We start from the raw sequence: 26249 nt of genomic DNA, 5'->3' as shown, positions 1-26249 counted from the left end.
CTCATAGGAAGAAAATCTAAGGGGAAAAAAAAGAGTTCAGTAGAGCTGGCAGTTTTGGAGGGAGACAATATTACAGGCATAACTGCAAACTATCCCAGTGCAAAGGAAAGATAGGAAAAAAAGGCCAATTTGGTTCCGTTACTTGATCTTTAATGACCTGAAAATCAAAAGGGAATCCTAGTACAAGTGAAATATGGAGTAATTGCTAAGGAGGAGTACAAAAATAATAACACAAGCATGAAGGGACAAAATCAGGAAGGCTAAGGCACAAAATGAGTTACACCTAATAAGGGACATAAAAGGCAATAAGAAGAGGCTCTTTAAATACCTTTGGAGCAAGAGAAAGATTAAAGAACTTGTTGGTCCTCTATTTAACAGGGAAGGAAGAGCTAATAACTGATGACATCAAGAAGGCTGAGGTACTTAACACCCATTTTGTTTCAGTCTTCACTAAAAAGGTCAATGATGACCAGCTACTCAGCACAATATTAACAAAAAGGGAGAAGGAATGCAAGCCAAAATAGGGGAAAGAACAGGTTGAAGAATATTTAGATAAGTTAGATGTATTCAAGTAGGCAGGGCTGATATCCTGGGAATATTAAGGAACTATCTGAAGCAATCTCGGAACTGTTAGGAATTATCTTTTAGAATCCATGGATGATGGGTGTGGTCCCAGAGGACCAGAGAAGGGCAAACATAGTGCCTGTCTTTAAACGGGGAAACAGAGAGGACTCAGGAAATTATAGTCCAGTCAGCTTAACTTCAATACCTGGAAAGATAACTTATTCTAGTATTAAACAATCAGTTTGTAAGCACCTAGAGGATAATAGGGTTTTAAGGAATAGTCAGCATGGATTTGTCAAGAACAAACTGTGCCAAACTAACCTAATTTACTACTTTGGCAGGGTTACTGGCCTAGTGGATAGGGGAAGCAGTATATGTCATATATCTTGATTTTAGTAAGGCTTTTGACATAGTCCTACATGCCATTTTCATAAGCAAACTAGGGAAATGCAGTGTAGATGAAATTACTGTAAGGTGGGTTGAAAACGATATTCAGAGAGCAGTTATCAATGGCTCACTGTCAGACTAGATGTGTGTATCTCGTGGGGTCCCAGAGGGGCCTGCCCTGGGTCTTGTGGTGTTCAGCATTTTCATTAATGACTGGGGAAATGTAGTAGAGAGAATGCTTATAACATTTATGCATGAAACCAAGCTGGGAGGGGTTGGAAGCACTTTGGAGGACAGGTTTAGAATTCAAAATGACCTTGACAAATCAGAGAATTGATCTGAAACCAACAAGATAAAATTAAATAAGGACAAGCGCAATCTACTACATCTAGGAAGGAAAAATCAAATGCATGACTACAAACTAGGGCATAACTAGCTAGGCGGTAGTACTGCTGAAAAAGACAGTGAATCAAAAATTGAATGAATCAACATTGTGATGCAATTCCTAAATAGGTTAATATTATTCTGGGGTATGTTAAAAGGAGTATCATATGGGAGGTGATTGCTCTACTTTACTTGGCACTGGTTAGGCCTCAGCTGGAGTAGTGTGTCCAGTTCTGGGCACTACAATATAGGAAAGTTATGAACAAAGTGGACGGAGTCCAGAGGAGAGTAACAAAACTATTAAAGATTTAGAAAACCTGACCTAGAGGAAAAGTTAAAAAAACAAGGCATGTTTAGTATTGAGAAAATACAACTGAGGAGGGACCTGGTAACTTCTTGAAATACATTAAGGGCTGTTATATAGAGGACTGTGATCAGTTGTCTCCATGTCCACTGAAGGTAGGACAAGAAGTAATGGGCTTAATCTGCAGCAAGGGAGATTTAGGTTAGATATTAGGAAATAGTTTCTAACTAAATGGAATAGCTTCCTGGGGAAGTAATGGAAGCCCCATTGCTTGGCACATTTACAATGAGACTAGACAAAATACTAAAAAATGTCCTGTTGGGAAAATCCTGCATGGGTTCCTGGGGGATGGACTTGATGGCCTGAAGCAGTCTTTTCCAGCTCTATCTTCAGTTCTTGGCCTGTTGGCTGCAATTTTGGCAACAAGGATGTTAATTGTACATCGTACACCCATATTCCTTGACTTGTACTTTTTGCGAATATGGCTGAGGCATGTATGGGCCAATCTTTTAATGTTCAAGATATTCAGTTGTATAATTATATATAGGAGTGGAGCTGAGTGGACTGACTTTGAGCAATTAATTTTCCTAATGAGTTTCTGTATGAAGATGGCTAATACCTCCTTGTTCATTTACAACAGAGAAATACCAATTCTGCGCAGGAGATCAATCTGAGTAACACTTCACTGTGATCCTTTTAAATATCTATCATAAACAAAGAGAAAACTAGAACAATCTCTTGCTTGAATGGGACACAGAAATGCCTGTCAGTCAAGAAGAGAGATCATCATAGCAGAAATTTTAGTACATTTTGTTGTTGCTTGTGCGGTGTACTCAAGACACTACTCATTGATGAATAGTATTCTGCAATGGTAGAAAGCACAAGTGTCACTGTGAGGGTGCAGGACTCACCCCTGCGGCGGCACCTGCTGGTCATTGAGAATTAGCTCTTTTCCAGCCTGGAGCGCCCTCTGCAGGCCGCTGATCCACACAGCTCCGGCCCCCATGTCCCTCACAGACCCCGGTGCCCCTTTCTCTGGGCAGTACCCCACACTCTGCCTCTGGGTCTCCCCTTCCTGGGGAATCCCCAACCCACTATCCCCACCTTGCCTCAGTCTGGGCTACTGCCAGTCATCACCAAGCCCCCACTCGCTGGGGCAGACAGCAGTGTAAAGGCCACTCATCATAGGCAAGGGGGTTCAGACCTGCTGCCTTCCTCTGTCTCCCAGTCCCTCTATGGGCCTTGAACCAGGCCCTACAGGCTGGGGAGCTGCCAGCCTGAAGCGTCCCCGCTCAGCCTGCTCCTTCCCCAGCACTGCATCAACCTCAGTACCCAGGCAGGCCCTGCTCTCTCCCAGCCTGGAGAGAGACTACTTGGGCCTCTGGCTCACAGCCTTTTTATACAGGGCAGCTGGGGCCTGATTGGGGCATGGCCCAGCTGCGGCTGCTTCCCCAATCAGCCATCCCCAGCCACAGCCCTCTCCAGGGCTGCTTTTAACCCCTTCTATTTTAGGAGTGGGGTAGCCACCCCACTACAGTCACCCATACATCTTTGTAGACACTGGGTCTGATCCTAAAACCCTTACCCGTGTGAGTAGTCCTATTGAAGTCATTGAGACCAGTGGTGTAACTTAACAGCCACAGATTTGGGCTTAATTGACTGCACATTCTTGATTAAGCTACTGCAGTAAAATTTGCAGTCCCCAAGTTCTTAAAATGTACCAGCCTGTCAGGAGTTATGGGGTCATGCGATAAATTGGAATGTTTTTTTAATTGCCTACTAATTCTGGAGATGTTCACGTGTAACTGACCTGCAGTGATCGTGGTTTTTATGTTTAGCTAGTAAGTGTAGATGAAGGTAGTAATGGGTCCGTCTAGTTAAGCAGTTAAATGAAAGCCACAAAGAAACACATTTCAGTCTCTCACTTCTTCTGGTGGGAGAATACATATATATTGCTTGGTTTGCCCACTCCGGTACCCTCTTTGTGTATCCCCTACCCATTAATACGTCTGCTAAGCAATTTGAGATGTATACCATTATAAGAACACAAACCCTCAATTCTCATATAAATTACAAGTCAGATCTATGTAATGCATCACAGCCCTGTACAGTAAATTACATGTAAAACTAAGTTATGCCCCATTTAAGTGACAGAAGAACAGAATAGAACACTCAAACTGCACTGTTCCTCTTTCCAATGGTGGTTGAGTAAAAGAACAAACAGTGATAAATAGTTAAGGGAGTAATGTGTTTGACCACTTTTTTAATGCCACTTTTCTCTGCTATTATGGTAACAGAAATGCACACTTCAAAGAAAACTAAAGTGCCAATGATAGCTAAAAAGATCATTTATAGGAGGCTAAAATGATTTAATTAGAGTTTATTTGAAGGTTACTATAGGAGTGCAGAAAGATGTTAAGGGGTTAACCTATAAGAGATTACATTGTAGTCAGTGTTCTGTTAAAGTTTGAATTAATTTTTCCCATGGGTTTTTCACATTCTAATTTTCAACTAAATGAGACATCTGTTTCAGAAAAGGAAAATTTGCTATGGTTGTCATAGCAACCATCATTCTGTAAGAAAATTATTCCAATGGTTTCTTTAGAACAGACACAGAAATTCAGTATAGAAAGCAACATCCGATTGCTAGCACAAATTTTGAGAATCCAGACATTTTTGTACGTAAGATGAGTTGACCTGTAAAACTTGTTCATGTGTTTTTAACATAAGCTTAATTGTGCAGTAAACATATTCACTTGCAATATACTTTTCTCCCTACAGCCTTATATGTAGTCAGTCATTTTTCTGTCATAATAATAAAAGCACTGAAATTCAATAAGATATTGAGAGACATATGCTGTTTGCTATAGGAAGGCAAAACCTAAATCAAAGTACACTGTTAATCATGGGTACTTGGTTCCTAACATGAAGTACATTAATGGTATAGGTGTTTAATTGCCAGATACATTTTTTGCACCTTTCTTTTCTAGAACCAGCAGATTTTCCTCCTTAAGTATATTAACGTAAAATAGATAGTCATGTGAACTATTTTATAAAGAAGTTATACTTTCACTGAGTAAACACTAAGAAAAGCGATCCAAAAAAGCATCAGATCTTAACTCTATAAGTTTGCTTCCACGTTCTATGATGGATGGAAATATTAAACAAAGTTGTCTTTACATGATTTCCAGGTCAGAAAGTTGTTGGTGTGTATATGGGTAGTGTTTGGTTTTTTTTCTGCACAGAAACTTTGATGGCTATTTTGTAATAACATTTCACAAGAAGGGACGTGAGCATTTATAAAATCCCTCTGCACATAAAAATTATTTTACTTTTGTGTGGTTTCAGCATTGAAGTGTATGAATTTATTTAATGTAAAGAATACTAACATTATGCACTGAATCCTTTCATATTTTATCCAGAAATATTTCAGACATTTCTGTCATTCCTGGGATTGTCATAAAAGATAGCATAATGGCAAATCACACAAGTTCTAACATTTCCTAGTCACAGAAGAACAGCTCCAGCATGCATAACTCACCAAACCTTAACTCAAGCAAATATGCACTGCAGCGACAAAGCGAGAGAGGAAAGGGGGACAGTATTCCTTGTCTAAATAAGCTGTAGATCATGCCTATTCAGAATGAAAAACACACTTAAAAAAAAGTGAGTATGTATATAATGGGCCTAGTAGAGGCAGGCAAACCACTGGGATTTTACACTTATATATGTGATCCATAAGCCTACAGATTTCAGTGGGATCAACTAGACACTGTCAAGTTCTTTGACAGTTGAGGTGTTTTTTTGTTTGTTTTTATGAATGCTCCAGTATAGCTTTAAAATTTTTTCTATACTGATTTCTTACCTTTTCTCTTTGGCAAATATTGGTGGTTTTTTCCTCTCCATTCATTTCTCAGGGAGCACAGCAGCTGTGTTACGTTTTGCTTCCTGTTCGTGCACCACACTCATTGATGATCTCTGTAGAGCATGGGAATAGGAGGCCTGATCCAGTGCCCACTGAAGTCAGTGGAAAAACTCCCACCAACTCCAAAGGGTATTGGTTAAGGCCTGCGTGAGGAGGGGTGGGAGAAAAATGTCTCAGGAACATTTCAGGTCTGTTGGAAACTGAAGTGTGAATTGTCACATTTCCCCCTTTTTCCGTATTCGCTTTTTGCAAGTGAAGTTTTGTTCATATAAATGTGTGTGGAAAACTAGTTTTGGGCCTGCAGCTAAACGTTATTTGTTGACTAAATAAAATGTGTGGCGTGTGAGACCAGAATACCCGCCATTTTAGGATTTCCTTTGTGGTGCTAGGGAAGGAAGACTACTGGCATTTGTGATTTGGGCTGCAGCCTTTTTTTTTTTTTTTCCTCTCCCCCCCACCCCGCCAAAGAAATAAGCCAAAACTCTGTAAGCTCTCTATGGTACTTACATCGTCTCCATTACTGTAATAGATGAGCAGCTCACAATCCTTATTATATTTATCCTCACAACACTTCTGTAAGGTAAGGAAACTTATCGTCGTCATCTTCACCAAGTTCACACAGGAACTCTGTGCCAGAGCAGGGAATTGAACCTGGCCTTCCAGTTAGTACCCTAACCACTGGAGCATCCTTCTTCTCACTGGATAAATGAGACAACCTTCATTTATAGAGGCAGTTGACTCCAGTCTTCTCGCAGTTGGGGGAACTATGCAGGCTGTCTGCAAGGCAAGGGAGAGAGTGACTTAACATAAGACAGCCAAATTGATCTTTACCTGTAAATAAGGCTGCAGAGATCACTGCTAGCTTATTCTGCAATAGGCCACTGAATAGATGCAGAGTTACCATCCCAGAAATGGGGGGTCAGGAGCCATGTACCTTAGAGTGACATGCTACTCTTCCTGGGGGGACAGCACCCCATAAGGAAAAAGCCGCTGAAAGGTAAAAGCTCATCAGAAAACTCTGATCCGAAACTCACTGTTCTATGCCTGATTCTCCCTTCGGTACGTAGAGCGGCCCAGCCAACCCTTACCCTTGTCAGCGTGTCTCCTGCTACCTTGCTGCCATTAGTTTTCTTTCGTGCACTCATCCTCTGTCTCCCACCACAGGGACTGGAGTGACCCAAGAGAGAGATAGTGGTGGTCACAGCTGCAACAGTAGTAACTTCCAGTTAGGTTTTCACACAGAAGCCTAACAGTTAGCCAGGAGAACAGGTCGTGCAGATCCAGGATATGGAGTCTTAGCTTGACACCTCCCTCAATCAATACTGCAGAGCCCCAACACTTTAGCTCTAGAGAAATTGGGCCTCTGACCTGTGGAAAGGAGGGGGAACTTCCCTCAGAAGCTCTGCTTGTTAGAGGGCTCTTCTACTACAGTTTGCTTCCTCTTCTAGGATAGCCTGTGTCCCTTTATTTCTCTTAGCATGCAGTGTTTTTCAGTTGTTTTCAGCATACACGTCTAACAGCATTCCGAAAGAAGATGTGAAAAATATATGATCATGAAGATTGCAGACAACGTGTTAATTTCTGAAGTGGTAGTCAAGCATCAGTAATGGAAGAGGAAGAATAATAGCTTCATGAGCATTCTCTTTTGTCTTTGCCATACATGATGCAAAGAGTAGTTCAGAGAATTTGTTTAAATGAAATCTCGCTTTTTCATTTTGATGCAGTGAGGGAGTGGAAAGCTTTCTTCAGCAAAGTAAGATCTGAAGGAAAACTCTGGTTGATGTGTACATATTTATAAACACTAAGGCTGCAATTATCATAAACCTTATTCAATCACAGCCCATTTGTTGTTCTCCGGATATGGCCAGAAGACCAGTCAGTCAATTAAAAATAAATAAATAAATAAAAACCAACCCAAAACTGGTCCCACATTTCATGACTTGTAGCATCACCAGCAAGTCATAATTTGCCATGGTGATATTACTATGAAGTATAGCTTTTTAATCAATGGGATTGCATACACAAATGAATTATATTCTGGCTGCCTCTGTTATAATCCCACCACTTACTAATGAGCTGTTCCATAAATAATGTGTTTTAAAAAAAAAAAACCTAAAATAAATTCTCATCGGCTACTAAATCTTGAATATGTAAAATTTTATAAACCATTAATGTGGTGGATGATGAGGGAAAATGTGCAGTATATAAGAATTTAATAAACATGTTTGTTCTGGTGTGAGGCTTCCAAAGTTAACCAAACATAATACAGATTATAGCCACAACCCTGTAATTGGAACTGTATGTATGAAGGGTTCTGCCTAGACCTATTCAATTGTAAGATCAGGACCAAAGTGGGAAGAAGGCCATGCTATAATATAATACACACACACCCCAGAGTGGTGGTCCAATAGATAGAGTGGAACTCCAGGTATAGTACTATGTAGGGTACTTCAGCTTCTACAGTTGCCTCTCAATCTGATTAGAAGAATGCAATAAATATTTTACAAGATATTGTCTATTTAAACTGATAAGCTTGTTGATTTCCCACACATATTGAATAATGATGGTTGTATGCAGATATGGTGTCATTGTATGTAGGGGGAAGGAAAGTAATGCTATTTGTGTCCCCAAATTCCTTAACAGAAGAGAATCCGTCTCCATTTTTTAATTAGATGACCAGTGCATATGAGTAGCATTGAAGACATTCTCCTCCTCTTTTGGCAGGCAACCTTGGTTTTATGGCTGGGGCTTTAATCTTCCACGAGGACAAGCACTATTAGAGAAATGGAACCTTATTCCAGATGGAATAGATATTCTTATAACACATGGACCACCTCTTGGTAAGAAAACATTAACACTTTGAGTTACATATTTCAAATAATGATATAGTAACTGTGTGCTGTTTTCAGACACGGGGTGAAATCCTGGCCCCAGGGAACTCAAAAGCAAAGCTCCTCTGGATTGAATTGGAGCCAGGATTTCATCACAGGGTTTCTAATCGCTATTACCTAAACTCAGCGAGGGATGTGAAATATTTTGCCTTAATATACACTATAAAGAAACAAAGGCCCTGATTCACTGAGGCATCTAGCATTCCAGTTTCATGCCAATGTAACTCCACTGAAATCAATAGAGCTACACCAGTGTCAAAACTGGAGTGACACAGTGATGAATCAGGCCTAATATACTTACACAATTTGGAGGTCTGATCCTGCATTCCTTGCCCACTCAAAGCTTCCATTGAAATAACTGAGGAGAGTTGATTGGACAAGGAATGGAGGATCAGGCCCTAAGTTTTTACATATTGTTTCCCCACCACCTTTTTAGGGTAGCATTCCCCTCCATCCAATATCCAGCATTGATTTCTCCATTCTTTCATCATGAGTTGCCACCTCTGCTTTCTTCTCTGCAGACATGTGTAGGCCAACAAGAACCATTTTTACATTTTCATCTTACAAATATTAATGTGAGATAAAATATATCTTTATAGAAGTAGAGGGCTTATCATGTTTCCTGATAATAGTTATCTGACCTTGATTATGGAAATAAAATATTAACAGAAATCTTTTTGGCCCTGATTCAGAAAAGCATTTAAACACATGCTTAACTGTAAACACATGCTCAAAACTTATTAATTTAATCATTTAATCATGATAAAGTAAAATTCATGCTTAAGTGCTCTGCTGAATTGGACTTTTAAACTTACTTAGAATTCCTTTCAGCCCACAATTTCACTAAGTGCTAAAATCCTCCCTCCTACCACTCTTTCCCCTTCTCTTTCAAAATTTTCATTTAGAGTATGTAAAGTGTTTTGGTTTTCACAGGAACAAAATGATTTTGCTTTAAGTGTTTCACTGAAGCTTTGGGGAAAGGGGTTTCTTCTTTGTAAATCTTTGTTCTCCCTATAAGAATGTGTGTTTAATCAATTGCATAACCCACTTCCGGCCATCAGATTTATTCTGTATATGGACTTGGATCTTAAAAATTGGTAACAGCCATTCATCCCTCAGTGCTTGCAGGGCTGGAGCTGTTAGTCCTAAACATTTAGCAGAGGAGATAATTCAAAATCCCAAATGGATTGGTGGCCTAATGGTTAGTGTTGGATTTTTGGTGGAGCCGTTTATAAGTCCAGATAAAACAATTGAAAACATTTGAAATACTTTGACTTTTATTCTTAAATCCCCAAACTTCCATCTGATTAGTCATGAAAAAAACCTGTCCTTTGTCAATTCCAAAGAATGTCCACATATCCAGTCTTTGTAATTCACTTATCAACTAGTCTGAGTATTTATCCTATTTTGTTTTTTATCTTCAACCATCCTCCATGGCTTTTCTTAGAAATGTTGCATATTACTTTGCTTTATTTTCCTGGTGTCTTGTCTATATTAATGTATCTATGGACAGCTCATGTTCCGCGCTGAATGGTCTGCAACCCTTTTGTGAATCGGATCAAAATATTGCTCTGCCTAACATGTTATTTACTTTTCTGCAGCAGCCTCTCTGTGGCACTCCAAAGGAAAGTGACAACCTTCTCAGCGTATTGCACCTAGCTTTTTATTAGGCTGTGCATGGGTGGGTTAGAAACAGAATTCCTTTCTGACCTTCACAGGCAATTATTTTAACCTGGAAGTTGATTACTGTTATCCTGGTCTTAGACTGCATAACTACAAATGTTATTCATGATCATAAAAGCATCCAATGCTCTTGCATATTCAGCCACACAATTTAGATGACTTCCTGTGACACTATGACTAGAATGCTGCAAAAAGGAGCATTTCCTTTTACTGGTTTTAAATGTATTTCCCTTTAATTTACAGCTTCTGTTAGATCACTGTCAGGTTTGCATGGGGTATCGACAAGTGACCCAGCAAGAGCTGCTATTGCCATGTCTGCAGTGCCAGCAGTGATTCTCACGTTATGTTAGGTTTAGAGACTCCCGTAATAGGTGGTGTCTGTCTGTTTAATGACTCAGAGGACAACTACCCTCTTCTGTATGTGGTCCAGGAGAGTGTGCTGCCATGAGGCCTCTCAGGTTGAGTCTTGTTACTGATTATATCCCTCTTTTGAGCTGGTGCCTCATGAAATCATGTCCTTCTTTCTTCTCCCCTCTTCTTTTTCTCTTACCTGTAGGTCTTAATTCTGCCCACCATCTACTTTTCTCTTCTCCCTATTCATCCCCTCCCTGCAGCAGAACAAATACCCTCCTGATCAACTTATGTTACAGAACTACAGAGATAAATTGGTGGGATTTTAAACGTGCCAAAGTGATTCAGGAGCACAAGTCCCATTGACTTTGAACAGAATTGGTGCTTCTATGTCACTTAGGCACTTCTGAAAATCCTACTCAGAGTCACTATTCATTATTTGTAGCGTAGAAGTGCCTAGATGCCACAATCAGGAATTGTGCTCCCCCTTGTGCCAGGCACCGTACACAAATAATGAGAAGACAGTTCCCCAAGAGTTTACATTTATCTGCAGTCGTACTCAGCCATGTTCATGAGGATATACCAAATATTCCTGTGTCACAATACATAGCAGTGTGAGAGACTCTTACCTTTGATTAGGTCATATTGGAAATACAGTAAATATACTATAGCAAAAATAAGTTTCTTTTGAATAGGTATTAATTTCATTTTTTAAAAAGTCAGTTTCCAAGCATGTAAAGAACTAAGTTCAGGATTCTTTGGCTTCTTATCAAGAATTCTTTCCTTTTCTTCGTTTCTTTCTTTTTCTTTTTTTTTAAGTGGATTTCGTTAAGTCTTTATCTGTAGCTGTCTGCATGATTGTCTGTGACAAAGATTTATACTTTCCTGACAGTTGCAGAAACCTGTTTCAAATAACCAAACATAAAAAAATCCCTAAGATGAACTCTAATTGTTAGCTAGGTGTAATCAATTATTCTTAGTTTGTGTAGTCAGGTGTATATAATAAGCAGCAAACATATGGGAAGGATTCAGAAGGGCGATAATGCATGTAAACAAAAACATGTTCAACATAAATAATGCTTAATTTAATGGAGAAGTTAATTTCATGAATTTTTGTTTTGTAAAGTTTTTGAAGTGGAAATACCTTTGCCTTCATGTTCACCACAGACGTTTTGACAATTAACTGTTTCAAATCATTGAAATAACAAAAGCCTGGGTTATAATCTGTTTGGTATGAAAAAGAGATTGAACTGGATTCTGAAAGATACAATTTCTGAACTCACTTTGACGTGTTAAGGAACTGCTGTTGTTTCCTGGAATAAATTTTAAACAGCCATAGAGGACAAAAGTGACTAGCAGAGTCAAATATCAGAGTTTAATGAGGATCATCTGTGTCTGTAATTAAGCTGCATGCAACTGGATTTTCTGTAAAGATCTATACACCAAAGACCTGGGATAACATTTTCAAAAGTACCCTCTCTCAAACAGGACTTAGGCACTTAAAAGCATAGATTCTATTGACTTTCAAGGAGACAGACTTCTTAGTGCCTTAGTCACTCTAAAAATGGGACTTTTGAACCTAAGTCATTTACGCATTTTAGAAAATGTTACCCTTAGTCACAAAACCCTAAAATATACTGAGACCAATTTTTAAAAAAAGGCACCGAAATGCAAACATGTGGGTTGTCTAAGTCTGCCCTTAGGTTGGTATATATCCATTTTGCATGCAGTGCACTCTTCCAACCAAGTGCTCCATTTCTGGTCTCATTGAAGTAAATGGCTTAACTCCTTGTTAGCCATGTTGGATCAGGCCCTCCGTACCATAATTTGAAAACTGAGTCCGGTGCGTGTAAATTCCTATCCTCTCAGCCCTGTATATATGCAATATATCACAACATCCTTCAAATGTACGTGCAAACAGAAGGATATATAAATCTAAAGAATAGTACAAAATTGTATATGTTTTAGGTCTCCCAAATTGGAGTGGCAACATCTTATGATAGTGGCAGAGATGTGGCAGCACAAAACAATTAGATCATTCCAAACCAACAGAAATTAACTAAATTATTCCAATATGCACTGCAGAATAGTGTTTCCCTGCACAGCTCTGGACTCTTTGCTCTTCCATCTTTCACACAGATATACGGGAGATGATGTGTTCACTTGCAAACAGTCACACTTCAAATGTCACATCCTGGTTAGGTTACACTAGTCGCTTTGAAGGGAAATGCCATGATTTAGTGAACAATTAGCATCCTTTCTGAGATTATGTTCATTTATAAATACAATTTGATGTCCAGACTGGGCATTTAGGTTTTCATTGTAAAAAAACTTTAACAAAAACCCTGCATCCCATGCAACAGTCACACATGCATGCCTCTGCAAAGGGGCCTGCAGAGACTTTGGGAGGAGGTACAGTGATCCTGGCAGTTGCATGAGACTTTCCAAAAGCAACAAGGCGAGGGCTGGATTATGGCCCCACTATCCTTTTGTGTTGGCCAGTAGAGATCAGCTGCTGAATGCTGGAGTTTCTGCCCTAGCATGTGCTCCCACAGGCTCTTCAGGAATTCAGACTGGGTCAGCCACAATGCCTCCAGGGATTCCTGCTGCAGTGTGGTCTCTGCTCGTTCCCCTACCTAACATGGGCCCATGTTCAAAGCTGCCATAGTCCTGGATATTTAAAAAGAAGATAATTTTAGTCAAATTTCCAGCCTCCAGCCCAACTAAGACCATCATCTGGAGCCAGATCCTTGTCCCATCAGGTCAATGGAAAGTCCCAATGACTTAACTGGGAGTTAGATCAATCTCCTGGTGGTGCAGATGTGGGTACAGTTTTTAGTATCATTTTAACACTTTGGTGCCATTAATAAAAGAGTATTTTCAGTGCCCTCTGTTCGGATTTGCTGTTATTTCTGCTTTATGAAGTAGCTGATAGGACTGGAAAAAAAAAAAACACAAAACTTTTTTTTTTTCATGTAAAGTTGGGTTTTCAACTAAATGTAACCTTAACAAAGTGCCTGCTTTCCTCGAAATTTTTTGATTTTTTTCATACAGGCAAAACCAAAACCAAAAAATTGAAAACAATACCATTTTTGTTTTTTCTTTTTATTAAAAAGTCAACATTTTCTAGGAGGAAAGAAAAATATTTTTACAAGCAGCTGTAGTAGGCAATCATTTTAATGTATGAACATGGAAATATCTAATCCTCAACGCCAGTATGTTTTGGATTAATAATTAGCAACACCAAAGTCATGACATAAGTTAATATCAAAATATTCAGTGCTTAAAGTTAGAACCTGAATCTCGATTGAAAAGCCTAAATGTGGGTTTAGAGGCCTAGCTTTAGGCACTTAGTTTTGAACATTCTTCTCTAAGCTTCTTAAACTGTAGCGGGGATGGAGTGTTTGCCTTAAATAGAACAAATATGGTTTAATTAGTTTTAATTTAAATCCTTGCAAGGATCTTTTCTTTAAAAAAGAAATATTGGCAAGAATAACTCTAATCCCATCCCTTTGGATCAACTATTTTTTCATTCCTCAAATATTTTTCATTCCCCCTCCACTGAGCAATGAAGATGTTCATTTTAATATATTATTCTGTGGCATATTAAAATCTAAGAAACTAAGACACATTAAAATCCAGGAATGATTTTGCATACTCCAGGTATAAAGTTTCACAGATAATGTGAGTCCTTTCTCTCTCCTTTTAAATCTATGTTTATAAATCTTTCTTCTTCTTCTTCTTCCAAGGTTTTCTAGACTGGGTTCCTAAGAAAATGCAGAGGGTAGGATGTGTTGAGCTGCTGAACACAGTCCAGAGACGGATACAGCCAAGGCTTCATGTTTTCGGACATATCCATGAAGGTCAGCAAGCTTATCTCTCTCTGATTTTTAAAACCAACTGCGCCCAAGTCACTGCACAGTATGGCTAACATTTTCAAATTTGAGTTGCTAAAGATAGGCACCTAAATTAATGGACACTTCTGAAAGTCAGGCCACTTGTTTAGGTGAATAAAATGCATATAAGTGTCTAACATCCAAATTTGAATATTTGGGCCTCAGCATCTGTTTCCATATCTGTGAAATGGGGATTATACTACTGCTCCATATGAGCTACTGATCCAGTTGGTTCAAAACAAGGGTAGAGGTCTACTAGGTGACTACAAGTTAGGATTACTGGGTTCTATTTGTGGCTCCTTACTGAATTACTCTGTGACTTTGGGGAAATCTTGTAACCTCTTGGCATCTCCCTTTCTCTCTCTGTAAAATCCGTAGGGATTTCTAAGGCTTAATTACTGAGATCCTGGGTTAGAAGGGTCTAAATAAATACAAAGCTAAAATGAGGCTCCATAAAACTCTAGAGGTTCCTCCCACTCTTCATCCTAATACATGGTACATGCACAAATTATCTCCTCATCAGCTAGGTCAAGATTCCCCAGCAATCTGAGACACTGTAGTTTCTTCAGAGCGTTTGTCTGAGTGTTTGTCTCAGAGCACTAGGGAGCCCTCTCACTGGCTCTGTGAGGGTAAGATTTTTTTTTTTTAACCAGGTTAAATGTTCAGTGCACAGACCCACCTAGGGTGTTCTGTCAACCATTTGGCTTTCAATTGGGAAAATGAATTCCCTTCTTATAAATCATTAAATGGGATCAGGCTTGCTCCCATTCAAGTCAATGGTAGTGGGATCATATTTACAATCAAAGAAAAGGGGAAAGAATATGTCTTATGGTGTTTACTCATATCTTGCAAGGTGTATGGCCTGGAGGTACAATCACTGCTGCCTATTCCTTGCAACGATAAGGCTCTCACTAGGTAATTTCTAAAGTGCTGTCAAATGCACAGAGTAAACAAATTGAATGACTCCTCTCTAGACCTCTTTCAGGTACAGCAGTCTTAGAGGTTACTTATAAGACTGTGTGTGAACAATTTTCAGACAAAACCTGTTCTAAAATTGATATTATCCCTTTAGTTTATTATAGGCCAAGTAAGTTTAAACTTGGTGTAAGTGACCTGTTGTAAGCTCCTGTGAGGTAAATAGAGTTGCATCTGCTTACCCCATGTCTGCATTTTGGCTCATCAAAGAAAAAACATTGACTCACAGAATGATAAATTATTTCAGTTACCACTGCAGTCGCAATAAGTAGCAGAGTTAAGAGACAGGGAATTCTTGTAAACTATCATAATTCAGAGAAAACAAAAGGGAAACTGCAAAGCCTGTTTTGCTGTGGGATGGTAAAACTCCTCAGAGAAGAATTCCCAAGTAAGTTCTCACAGACAGCCTCTGCAAACGAATGTGCTCTTTGCAAAGTGAGTGCATGGTATGAACAGATGATATCTCCCCTGACTAAACACAGCTACATCTACAGCAGTCATCTACTAAATATCCAGGAGGAATAAAGAACTGACTGTTCCTCCCCACTTCCTCCTCTGAACTGCTGCTACTGCCAAAAATGCCTCACCTGTCACCATACTTGCTGCTGCTCCACCAGTCACAGTGACAGGCAGCCCTACAGTAACGTCATCTAAAATCCTACTTCCCATGCTCCTGCCAAGGCTCAGGTGGGGTGGTCATACAGGAGTCTCCATGTTAGGGTGGGAAGGAATGAAAAGTGCAATATTATAAATCTTGCACAAACATTAACATTTTAGCAACCGGGTACCATGGTGATTGGGTGTTTTAAAACCATGGAGAGGGAGAGAGAACATTCTGAAACTTCCCCTCGCAATGTTAACTGTGCAATTCACATATATGTTCTGTGGTTCATGTTTCACAACAGACGACTGTTCTGTGGCAAACCACAAATGATTGGGAGAAATCTCTGTGACAGGAAGCTGACGGTTTTCATCCTTGCTAAAGTCCTCTTCTTGTAAGGTTTCCCATGAGCGGTTGGTTGGACCCACAGTTCGTAGCATTAAGTGTGTGGGCTTTTAAAAGAAAATAAAAGAATCTGCAGTTCTTTCATGGCGTTCCTGAACCAAGGGAGTGTACATAGGTCTGACTCAATCCCCACTGAAGTCTATGAAGCCTCCCTGCCTCCGAGCCTCCTCGCCCAACTAGACAGACTCCCACTAGCTTGGCTTGAGCTAGCACCTAAAAACAGCAGTGTGGATGATGTGGCTGCAGTGGACGTTCAACCCGTCAAGCGAGCTCAGACTCACCGCTGCCTGAGCTGCAGCGGTGACACTGCTGTGTGTAGGGCGCTAACGTGAGCCCCACTAGTGCAACTGTGTACCTGGCTCGCTCCCCACTGCTGTCTAGATATGCCGTGGGAGTGTTGCCATGGACTTCAATGGGAGCTCAGTCAGGCACGTAAGTAACTGCATAAACATGCCTAGAACTTCTCTGGTAGATTTAAGTGTACACCGACACACGTTGGATCCAATCAAGTTCCCACTGAAGCGATTTGGAATGTCACCATTAACTTCACTGGCAGTAGGATAGCGCCCATCAAAGACAGTTTCTAGTGAGCACAGAGTTTTCAGATATTCAGACCTTTAAATCAAACCCAGTTTTTTCATGCTAAGCCATGGTATATCTATATCCATGCCAAGTTGCAGATTTCATGCTTCTGCTGGGTTTGCTGAAGCCCAGTTGATTTTTTTTTTCTTTTCATAAGTGATTAGAATTCTTTTGTAATGGAAAAATTATGTTCACTTTTCCATATGTCCAAAAATGTTTGAAGGGATTTCACTCAACATTTCTAAAAAAAAAAAAAATCTTTGAACAGAAACCAAGCCTGGGAAATATCAGCCCCAAAAGGTGACGGTTTCGACACGTTCTGAATGTGAGATTTCCAAGAAATCAGGGATTTGAGTGTGGTAAAAGCCTGAAATACAGTCTAGCTCCCACCCTCTTCAAAAACTGGAGAGAGAATATTTTTTAAAAGTGATTTTCAAAGAGAAATATTGAAGTTACTAAACTTTTTTGTGAAGACCTCACATTTCAGTGGCTATAATCTCATGCTACGTGTACACTCTGGAGAGTCCTCTTTGGCTTTCTTTTACAATCTAAAAGGGTGCTCAAATTCTTCTGTTACACAAGTATTATTACTACTCTCATGGAAGCTTCACTAGTATGACAGAGAGCAGAATATGGCCCTGTTAAATCCTTGAGAGTATGGATGTAGCACTATTCAGTACCACTTCCATTTGTGGCACTATATAAGTGAATAATAGTAGTAACTAGAACTTGTTTTCTTTGTAGGCTATGGGGTAATGGCTGATGGAACTACTACCTATGTGAATGCATCAGTGTGCACTGTGAATTACCAGCCTCTCAATCCACCTATAGTTATTGACTTACCTACTCCAAGGAACACATGATTGTTATAGGAATTTAATGATGTACCTATCACACAAGCAGTTTTCTATTGCTGACTAAGAAACATGATAAAGAACTGTTCAATGAAGAAGCGAAGACCCTTTATTTTTTTTCTTTTAATTCTTCACAACCAAATTTGAGTGATGAAAATGAATGGGAAGAAAGACATTTTAGTGCCAATATCTGCCGGAAGCTGATTAAGCATTAAATTTAAAATTTCAACATTAAAATACTTGTGAATACACAAAAGTGAATGCATTCCACATATATATCGAGTAGGGAGTTGGGGGGGTTTTTTTATCAACCATATATTGAACTTATTAAAAGTATAAAGTCTTTCCAAAGGCGTGTTTCTTAAAGAATGTTTACAGTTTAAACGTGAATGTTTAGACTAGGATTTAACCATTTAAAACATTTTCCAATGAGTATTTGGTAAAAATCAAATGATGTTGATATTTTTGCTGAATAATATGGCAAATATGAAAAGAGTCTACACAAGTACTGTGTTGAACCAGTTAAAAGAAGCCAGTTGTTGTTGCAAATCCTTCTGAAGTCTGTGCCCTTGCATGCTTTCAAAGGCAATGCAGGTGAAGGTCCTAATCACTGTTCTGTAATGCAATCGCAACACATCTGGCATTACAGATGGAAGGGGAAATGGTGCATACTGCCAGTGTGTGGGAAACAGCTGAACGTTCTAGAAAGGAGATGGTGTTAAAGGCAGTACAAACTCAGGCATTTGTAAGCTCTGAAAAATGTCATTTCCCATTTTTTCTTTAAAAAGATCCATGTGGTTTAACATGAGAGCTGATGTGTGATTGGATTTAAAGTAAAATAGGAAACCTGTGATGTTCAGATGTGGTTTTAAAAGGTAGCCTAGCGGGACTGTTCGGTTTAAAGAACTGATAAAGGGATGGACAGCGTATCATAAGGCCACTGCTTTGAATCTGGCCCAGATTGGGAATGATTAACAGTCTGAGCTAATTCATCCCTGGGTTAATGCCCCTGACTTTGATGGAGTTACCCCAAGGATGAGTTTTATCGAATATCAGGGTTGGAAGGGACCTCAGGAGGTCATCTAGTCCAACCCCCTGCTCAAAGCAGGACCGATCCCCAACTAAATCATCCCAGCCAGGGCTTTGTCAAGCCTGACCTTAAAAACTTCTAAGGAAGGAGATTCCACCACCTCCCTAGGTAACGCATTCCAGTGCTTCACTACCCTCCTAGTGAAAAAGTTTTTCCTAATATCCAACCTCCCCCACTGCAACTTGAGACCATTACTCCTTGGCCCTTTACCTTCTAATAGTTGTTCAGTAGCACAGGTGAAATGAGTGACGAGCTCACTGCAGTTCGTCTAGCACAGGTGTCCACATCACAAGCCCCATCATGGCTATTTGCCCCCTTGTGGACAGTGGTAGTAGAGACCAAGGACTAAATGAGCCCAGGAGACTGAAATCTTTTCTAACCCCCTATACACAGCCTATCCAGTTGTGAGAACTAGCACTGCTCATGCTCCGCATCCATGGATTCACAGAGGAGTTGAGTCGGCAGAGTTTTCATTCCAGCACTTTACACTAGCCTGAAAATTCACTTTAAAAAGCAAACCATGAAGTATTTTAACCTCCAAAATATGCCCTAAAGGAAAAGGGGCCTCTGTCCTGCCCTAACCCAATTTCTCCAACTTCCAAGAAAGCAAAAGGAGACCTCTTGCCTTAACTGCCATTATCTAGGTACAATACTTTGGATATGGATTTTCAGAATTGTGGTACTAACAGGATCTATGTGTTAAATAACCTTCACACACATTAGGCAAAGCTCATGGGTGAGACATTCAGACACTGATGCTAGAGAAAAAAAAAAACATGCATGTACCCAGTGCATTTGCAGAGCCCACATTTTCACACACAGATTATGTAATTGTGCATGTTAGTGCCCTTTTGCACACACACTTGCTCAATATGAAGACATAAATGTGAGCTTTGGATGTAGCAGCTGTATGTGCTATATTTGCATGCACAACTAGGGCCGCTATTTCTGAAAGCTTGCGCCTCAAAATCAAATCTGGGAGGGACACTAGGTTCATTTCCAATGCTTCACATGTGCAAAAACTCTTCCCCCACCTGGTGCTGGGAAGCATTAAGTTTGAGCCTAGTAACTTCATCCAAACTGGTATATCCAAAAACATGACATGCCACAAATCTCTCATTTCTTGTAAGCTGTTTGGTGAATTAGGACCTAAAATGGTTTGCTGCTCTTTGCTGAAACTAAAAAGCAAACAGTGGGCCCCATCCTGTAACCCGGTCTTATGTGAATGGTTTATGTGCACATGAGCGGGCTGCAGTAGATTTACATGGGACTATTTTTGCAAGAACTATTTGTGGAAGGGTTGTAGGATCAGGCCACATCAGCGAGGCTGGAAGTTAATAACCTATTACTGATTTCCACCATCATTGGGAAGAAAAATGATACTGTGTCGTTAGACTACAAGTGTCTTAACCAGTCACAATTCAAGTGTTTTATGAAACAAGGGTGGCAGGAAACTGGCTGTATGTTAAAGAAGTCTGAAATGTTTACATTCACTCTCAGCACTTGTTACTAGAATGTTAAGGGGGGGAGCTTTTATTAGCTGCAACAACATTTCTATTCAGAATTCTATTCAACATTCAGAAAATATGCTCTTAAAAACTAATTTTTCCTAAGGTATCTTCAAAATACTGTGTATTTTATGTGAAAAAATTATTTGAAAGCAGCTGTTACTTTAAAAGTTATCATTAAAAGACTTGCGGTATGAAAGCTTAAAGGTTATTTAATCATTTTGGCATAACTTGATGTTGTAATTTTTTTGTCAAGCATGTTAGACAAATAAAATCTTAAAAAAACAAATTCTGTTTACATCTATCAGACATTCCATTTGGCATGGTAGTAAAATATTTACTGTAAAATACAACACATCTGCCCTTTATTTTAGGTGCCAAAGCGCTCCGTACTGTGGATCAGTTACCATACAAACCTAAAAGCTACTGGTGGGATATCAGCTGGACTTGAAGGTGTTAAGCCTTGTGCATAATTGTGTACCAAACAATCTTGCAATAGCTGCCATTGCAAGGATGTCTGTGCATACTGGCTTAGCAAAAGATGCACTCTTTACTGCCTCCAGTTTAATAGAGACTTCCTTGCCTTACGGCAAAAAATAAAGAATGAGTTGGAACCAATGGTTGCAACAACAGAAAAATAACTGTTTCATGTAATTAAAGATCCCCATGGATGGAATATATGAAATGGTTCTATGACCCAATATGGTGTTTTAGGAAAAGCTAATGTGGCTAATTTAGCAAAAATAGCTTTGGAAACTTTTGATTGTGGGGCCCATAACGAGGATGTGGGTAAAATCTTTTGAGGAATGTATGAGTGTTGGAGATATTTGAGTATATCGTCAGTATGGCCCTCAAAGAGGAGATTAAGAAAGGTGCGCTCCCCTTTTTTTTAACTCCATTCCAAAGTATTAATTACTTAGGAAAGATTCTACATAGCTCCAGTTTTGAGAATGCATGAGGGTTTTTTTTAAAAAAGAAGTTAAGAATGTTTAGCACCTCTGTCAAGGCAATGGTTTGTGCTCCCTTTGTTAACTTACACTGGTAGTTAATCAGCTAACATCACTCCCAGAGCTGTGCTGATGTCTCTTCATACTTTGTGAAGGAATGCATGCTTTACCATAAGTCGGCAGAGTTGTTAAATACTGTGGTTAATTTCAGTTCCTTTCCAAATGTGGAAAGGGTATGGGGGAAAATATCACTATGGGCTAATGGATAAGGACAAAAGCGATGTAAAGACTCGCTCATCCCCAGGATTATGAGAGTGTTTTAACAACTAATGACTTGGGAGAACAGGAAGGGTTTGGCTGCCAGGAAAGAAAGTTAGTTGAGACTCTGCGACCAGGCCCAGTGTGACCTGCTTTCCCCCATCCCCAGCCTCCCTAGGAATACACCTTCCTTCTGTCACCCACTTATCCTTGATGCTCGTTCTTGACATGTATCAAGCCTGGGAACCAGATGTAAGAAGATGGTTCTCAACAGAAATTGAAGCCGAAGACCCGGAGAAACTGTTGCAGACCCCAAACTACTGTTTGGAGAAGTGAGGCTGATGTCAAGAAATGGTAGCTAGAGCAGTGATGCTCTAGACCTGCTGGGTTGGGCCTTGAAGGTGTCAGACAATTTTGGGACTCAGTGGAATGGGCAGGAAAGCAGGAAGGACTAGCCAGATAGCAGTGGGCTTGTTTGACTCAAGGGAAAATGAAGGAGGCAGAGGTATAGAACGTGAAGAAACATTGGAATTGTGCAGAACAATGGTCCAGCCCATCCAGGATCCTATCTCTGGCAATTGCCATTAGCAAATGGTTCAGAAGCACATGCAAGAAACCCCTTAGTGAGCAATTCTGGAATAACCTGCTGATGGGGAAGTTTCTTCATTACCCTTCATTATCAATTAGTGGTTGGTCTGAGGGTTTAGTATTTCTTCTGAAAAATATATGAAGCCTTATGTACCCATGGCTGATCTTAACATCTAGACAAATGCCTAGTCTGTCCCTGAAGCCTACTAAGATCCTAGACTCAAAGAGATCTTGGAGCAGTGAGTTGCTGTCACGGAGTCACAGGCTCAGTGCTCTAGAACTCTCTGAATGAAGTCAGGCAGGACTCTAGGGTAGTCTCTCCCCCTGCAGGGCACACTCACCAGGGCAAGCTGCCTTGGCTCCAGCACCTCCTGGGTCTGACCTCTGAGCATTTAGCACCCCTGTTTGCACCATGAGCTCCCTGCAGTGAGTCCACTGGGATGGGACACCTGGGGAAGCCTTACACACTCCCCGAAAGGGGCCCTGCACCCCACCTCTGCAGTTAGCGGTGACTCTTCGCCAGCTTGGCAAACAGATGGGTTTAGTAGTTGTCAGGAACACAGTGTAGAACAGACCTTGTTAGCACAGAAATTAGGAACATTCAGCAAAATCCATCTTGGGGAGATCCAGAGCCCAGGGCTCCCCTGGCCCCGAATCCCAAACCAGGAGACTGACTTGCTTCTAACCACCCAGCCTCAGTAACGCCCAGCTGCCCCTCCTACATGCTTTGTCTCTTTCCCGGGCAAACCGGTCACCTGTTCTCCCCCCTCTTTGTTCTCCAATACCTTTGGCTGGCTGGCTGGCTCCTTGCAGAGGACGGGCTCTGGCCATCAGCTGCCAGCATACAGAGTGTCAGCCATTCTCTGTGTCCAGGCAGCCAGTCAGCAGTCACACCTGCCCACTAGGAGTCTCTGCAATTGTCACACAGCCTTACCTCACCACCTAGATACTTGTGCAACACATACGGGAAACTGAGGCGCACACATAGTATTTAGAGAAAACATTACGAACATTCCCACTTTGTCACAATTCCATGGGCTAATTATACACTGGGTGTTTTAAAAAGAAAAAGAGTATTACCTTGTATCCATTTAAATTAGCTGCCCCCTCAGTTTCATTGAATGTCCTCTTGTTCTTGTATGAAGAGCGAGCATAAACAGCAGCACTGATTTACCTTCTTTATGCAATTCATTATTTCACATGCCTGGATCATGTCATCTCTTATTCATCTAGTATATAAATTATACAAGTTACAATCTATTCAATCTTTTTCTATAAGGAAGTGTCTCTCTCTACCAGTACACATTTTTGTTGTCCACCTCTGAACCCCTCTATTCCTGGTATATCCTGAGAGTGAAGTAGGTAGGCAGATTGCTGTATTTCAGATTAGGGTGTACCATTCATTTATATCATGAAATTAGAATATTTTCCATATGATTTTCTATCCTGTTTTTATACACTTTAACATTTTGTTTGATATTTTTAACTGCTGCTGCTCGCTGAGCAGAGGGTTTCATTTAACTGTCTATAATGATTTCCAGGTCTTTTTGTTTGAGAGGTGACATTTAATCTAGAATCCAGCAAAGTGCACAAGTATTTCAAATTACTTCTTTCAGTGTGAATTTTTTAGCATTTGTCAACATGAAATTCCCTTTGCCATCATGCTGCATATTTCATGTACCATGTGCTAGGTGAAAATATGAAAGCAGGGCTGGATTTAGGGGCCAGGGGGTGCTGGGCTTGGGGTGTTGTTTTTGTTGTTAGCAACAAAAATGAAAATAGAATGTTTGAAGTAACGTTACAGGTATTACGTATTCATTTCACCCCATCCTCCTAGAATGTTCTGGACCTTTGTAGAATCTTGTGGAACCTTCCTGACTTTCTGAGAACTACATTTTCCTCCAATCTTCTGGAATGTTGTCAGCCATGCCCTTGCCAGTATATGAGACACTGACACATGGTGAGTGTTCGGACATCAAAGACCTCTGTCAAATTGGACAAAATCAGTCATATTTTGCCACACAGGAAGCAGTCTCCACTCCAAGTTCTCCAATTCGTTCCTGATGAAGAGCTGAAGGAGACTTTTCCTAATGTGTGGGTAGCTTTGATGAATCTGCTCACGCTGCTGGTCGCAGTCACGATTGGTGAGCACAGCTTTTCAAAGTTCAGGCTCATTAGAATGTATCTTCGATCAACAATGGCAAACAAGAGACCGACATCGCTTTCTATTTTATCACTTGAAAATGCCATTGGCCAGTCTTTGGATCTCTGACGCTGTGCTTTGGTTTGTGAGGGAAAAGGCAAGCAAAGCGACCTTTTGAACTACAGGACTAGGGTTAACAGTCTAAGGCTGTCACCTACGGTAACACTGTTTAATACTGGTCCACCCAATGTTGGTGCACAGTTCAATTTGTTGATGTTACAACATTTCAGTTATTCTTCAAATTAAAAAGTTTCTATAAGCTTAGCGGAAACAATTTTTTAAATTTGCTTATAAATGAATACATGAATAAATACCTATTTACAGAGGCTAGCATGCAAATTTATCATCTTATACGACAGAGATAAATCATGCATTCAAATCGTTCATCAAAGTCATGAAGTGGGCTACAAATGGCATAAAAAATAAGGTATTCAGAAGTTTAACAAATGGGAGGGAGTACCATTTGCTCTAGGGTGGTCCTGCATGAAAGGACTCCATGCTTGTAAAATTAAGCTGGCTCTTTTATCAGAAGAACTATTGACAGAGATGCTGCAACTATAGGTAGCATTCTAGCCTTGTGCACACAGACTGACTTCCTACCTCCAAATTCTTTTTTCCTGCAACCTGTGCTCCTCCCTACAAGTTCCATGTACATTACTGTATCTCTCCTTTTACCATCTTTTGCTGTTGTACTTTTTTGTGCTAGCATTTGCTGACATGCTGGGACTGGAGATTACTAGTACAAAGCCCGCTATAGGGACATGGCCTTTACCACCAGCCTATTGCAGCCTATTGGCCTCATATTCCTTCAAGTGTGCATGTCTTTGAAACAGTCTCCTATTTCTTGTTTGTGTTGGTGGTGGTGGAGGACTTGCTTCCATCCTATTGCTGCCTTCATTCTGTTGGGTGGCATCCTGTAGTTCATAGACCTTTTTCTTCTGACAATCCTACACCAGGACATCTGATGGCTGAGGCTTTTGCTATGTCTTCCTGGGTCCTGACCTTGGCCCCATCTCTCTGAGTGTGTCAGCTGCCTGCTACGACTCTGCGGTTTTCTTCAGTTATGTCTCTAACACCGTCCTGAGTCTGTAGCTGCCTCACCTGGCCTGTGCCCCACTGCAGCTTAGATTGTTGCCTTTTGCCATTGCTTTGTATGTCTATTTGATGGCTGGACCCAGACCTGCTCCCCTGTGTGTGTAGTGGCCTCAGGTCCTTGGCTCCTTTGCCGCTTAGCTTGGTATTATCTTCACTGTCTCTGTGTTCTGTCCATCATTCCTCTAGCTGGACTGCAGCAGACCCTCAGGGAAGCGGAGTCTTGAGACTCTGGCCCATCTTTCCCTGTGCTGGGCCCTTGGGAGGGTGTATTGCAGTGGTTCAATATTGCCAGCTAGTGATCCCTTCCTGTCTGTTTTACCTTTGCAATTAGTCTTCTTGGCTGTCTTTACTGCCAACTCTGCCTTCCTGTTGCTTTGTGGGCACTCAGAGGAAGCTGCCTTGTTCCCAGATTCCCATTTGGTCCTAAATCATTTGAATCTTGCTGCAGTGTTTTGTGGCCCATTGTCTGAGCATAGCCTGTCGGTTACGTTGGACCTTGCAAAATTTGCCTTCACTTTTCCTGAGCATAGTTCTTGCCTCTAGCTAGTCAACCTCCCAGAAACCGGAGTAGAAATCTACTAAGCAAAAGCTATTTTGAAGCAGCACGAAGAAGCCATTCTTGAGTGCATCCAAATGACTACAACACTTGTTGAGACTCCAGAGCTATGACGTGCAGATGAGCTCCTGCGCAGGAAAGTCACTTCAGCAGGGCCTGCCTTCCAGCCTATAACATGGGTGGCTCTGTAGAACAAGAGTTA

The 26249-nt window shown here is 40.6% G+C and overlaps 1 protein-coding gene across 1 annotated transcript in view; it reads left to right on the top strand.

Annotated features, from left to right (window-relative positions):
* MPPED1 (metallophosphoesterase domain containing 1) overlaps nucleotides 1-17811 on the top strand; it is a 59835-nt gene extending 42024 nt beyond the window's left edge. Inside the window, exons 4-6 of the mRNA XM_077807449.1 lie at nucleotides 8289-8404; nucleotides 14239-14352; nucleotides 17693-17811. Of these exons, the coding sequence (XP_077663575.1) occupies nucleotides 8289-8404; nucleotides 14239-14352; nucleotides 17693-17811 (349 nt within the window). The remainder of the gene's footprint in view (nucleotides 1-8288; nucleotides 8405-14238; nucleotides 14353-17692) is intronic.
* The last annotated feature ends 8438 nt before the right edge of the window (nucleotides 17812-26249 follow it).

The sequence above is a fragment of the Eretmochelys imbricata genome, chromosome 1, assembly GCF_965152235.1.
Source record: "Eretmochelys imbricata isolate rEreImb1 chromosome 1, rEreImb1.hap1, whole genome shotgun sequence".
NCBI lineage: Eukaryota > Metazoa > Chordata > Testudines > Cheloniidae > Eretmochelys > Eretmochelys imbricata.
This window is presented reverse-complemented; position numbering and strand designations above follow the sequence as displayed.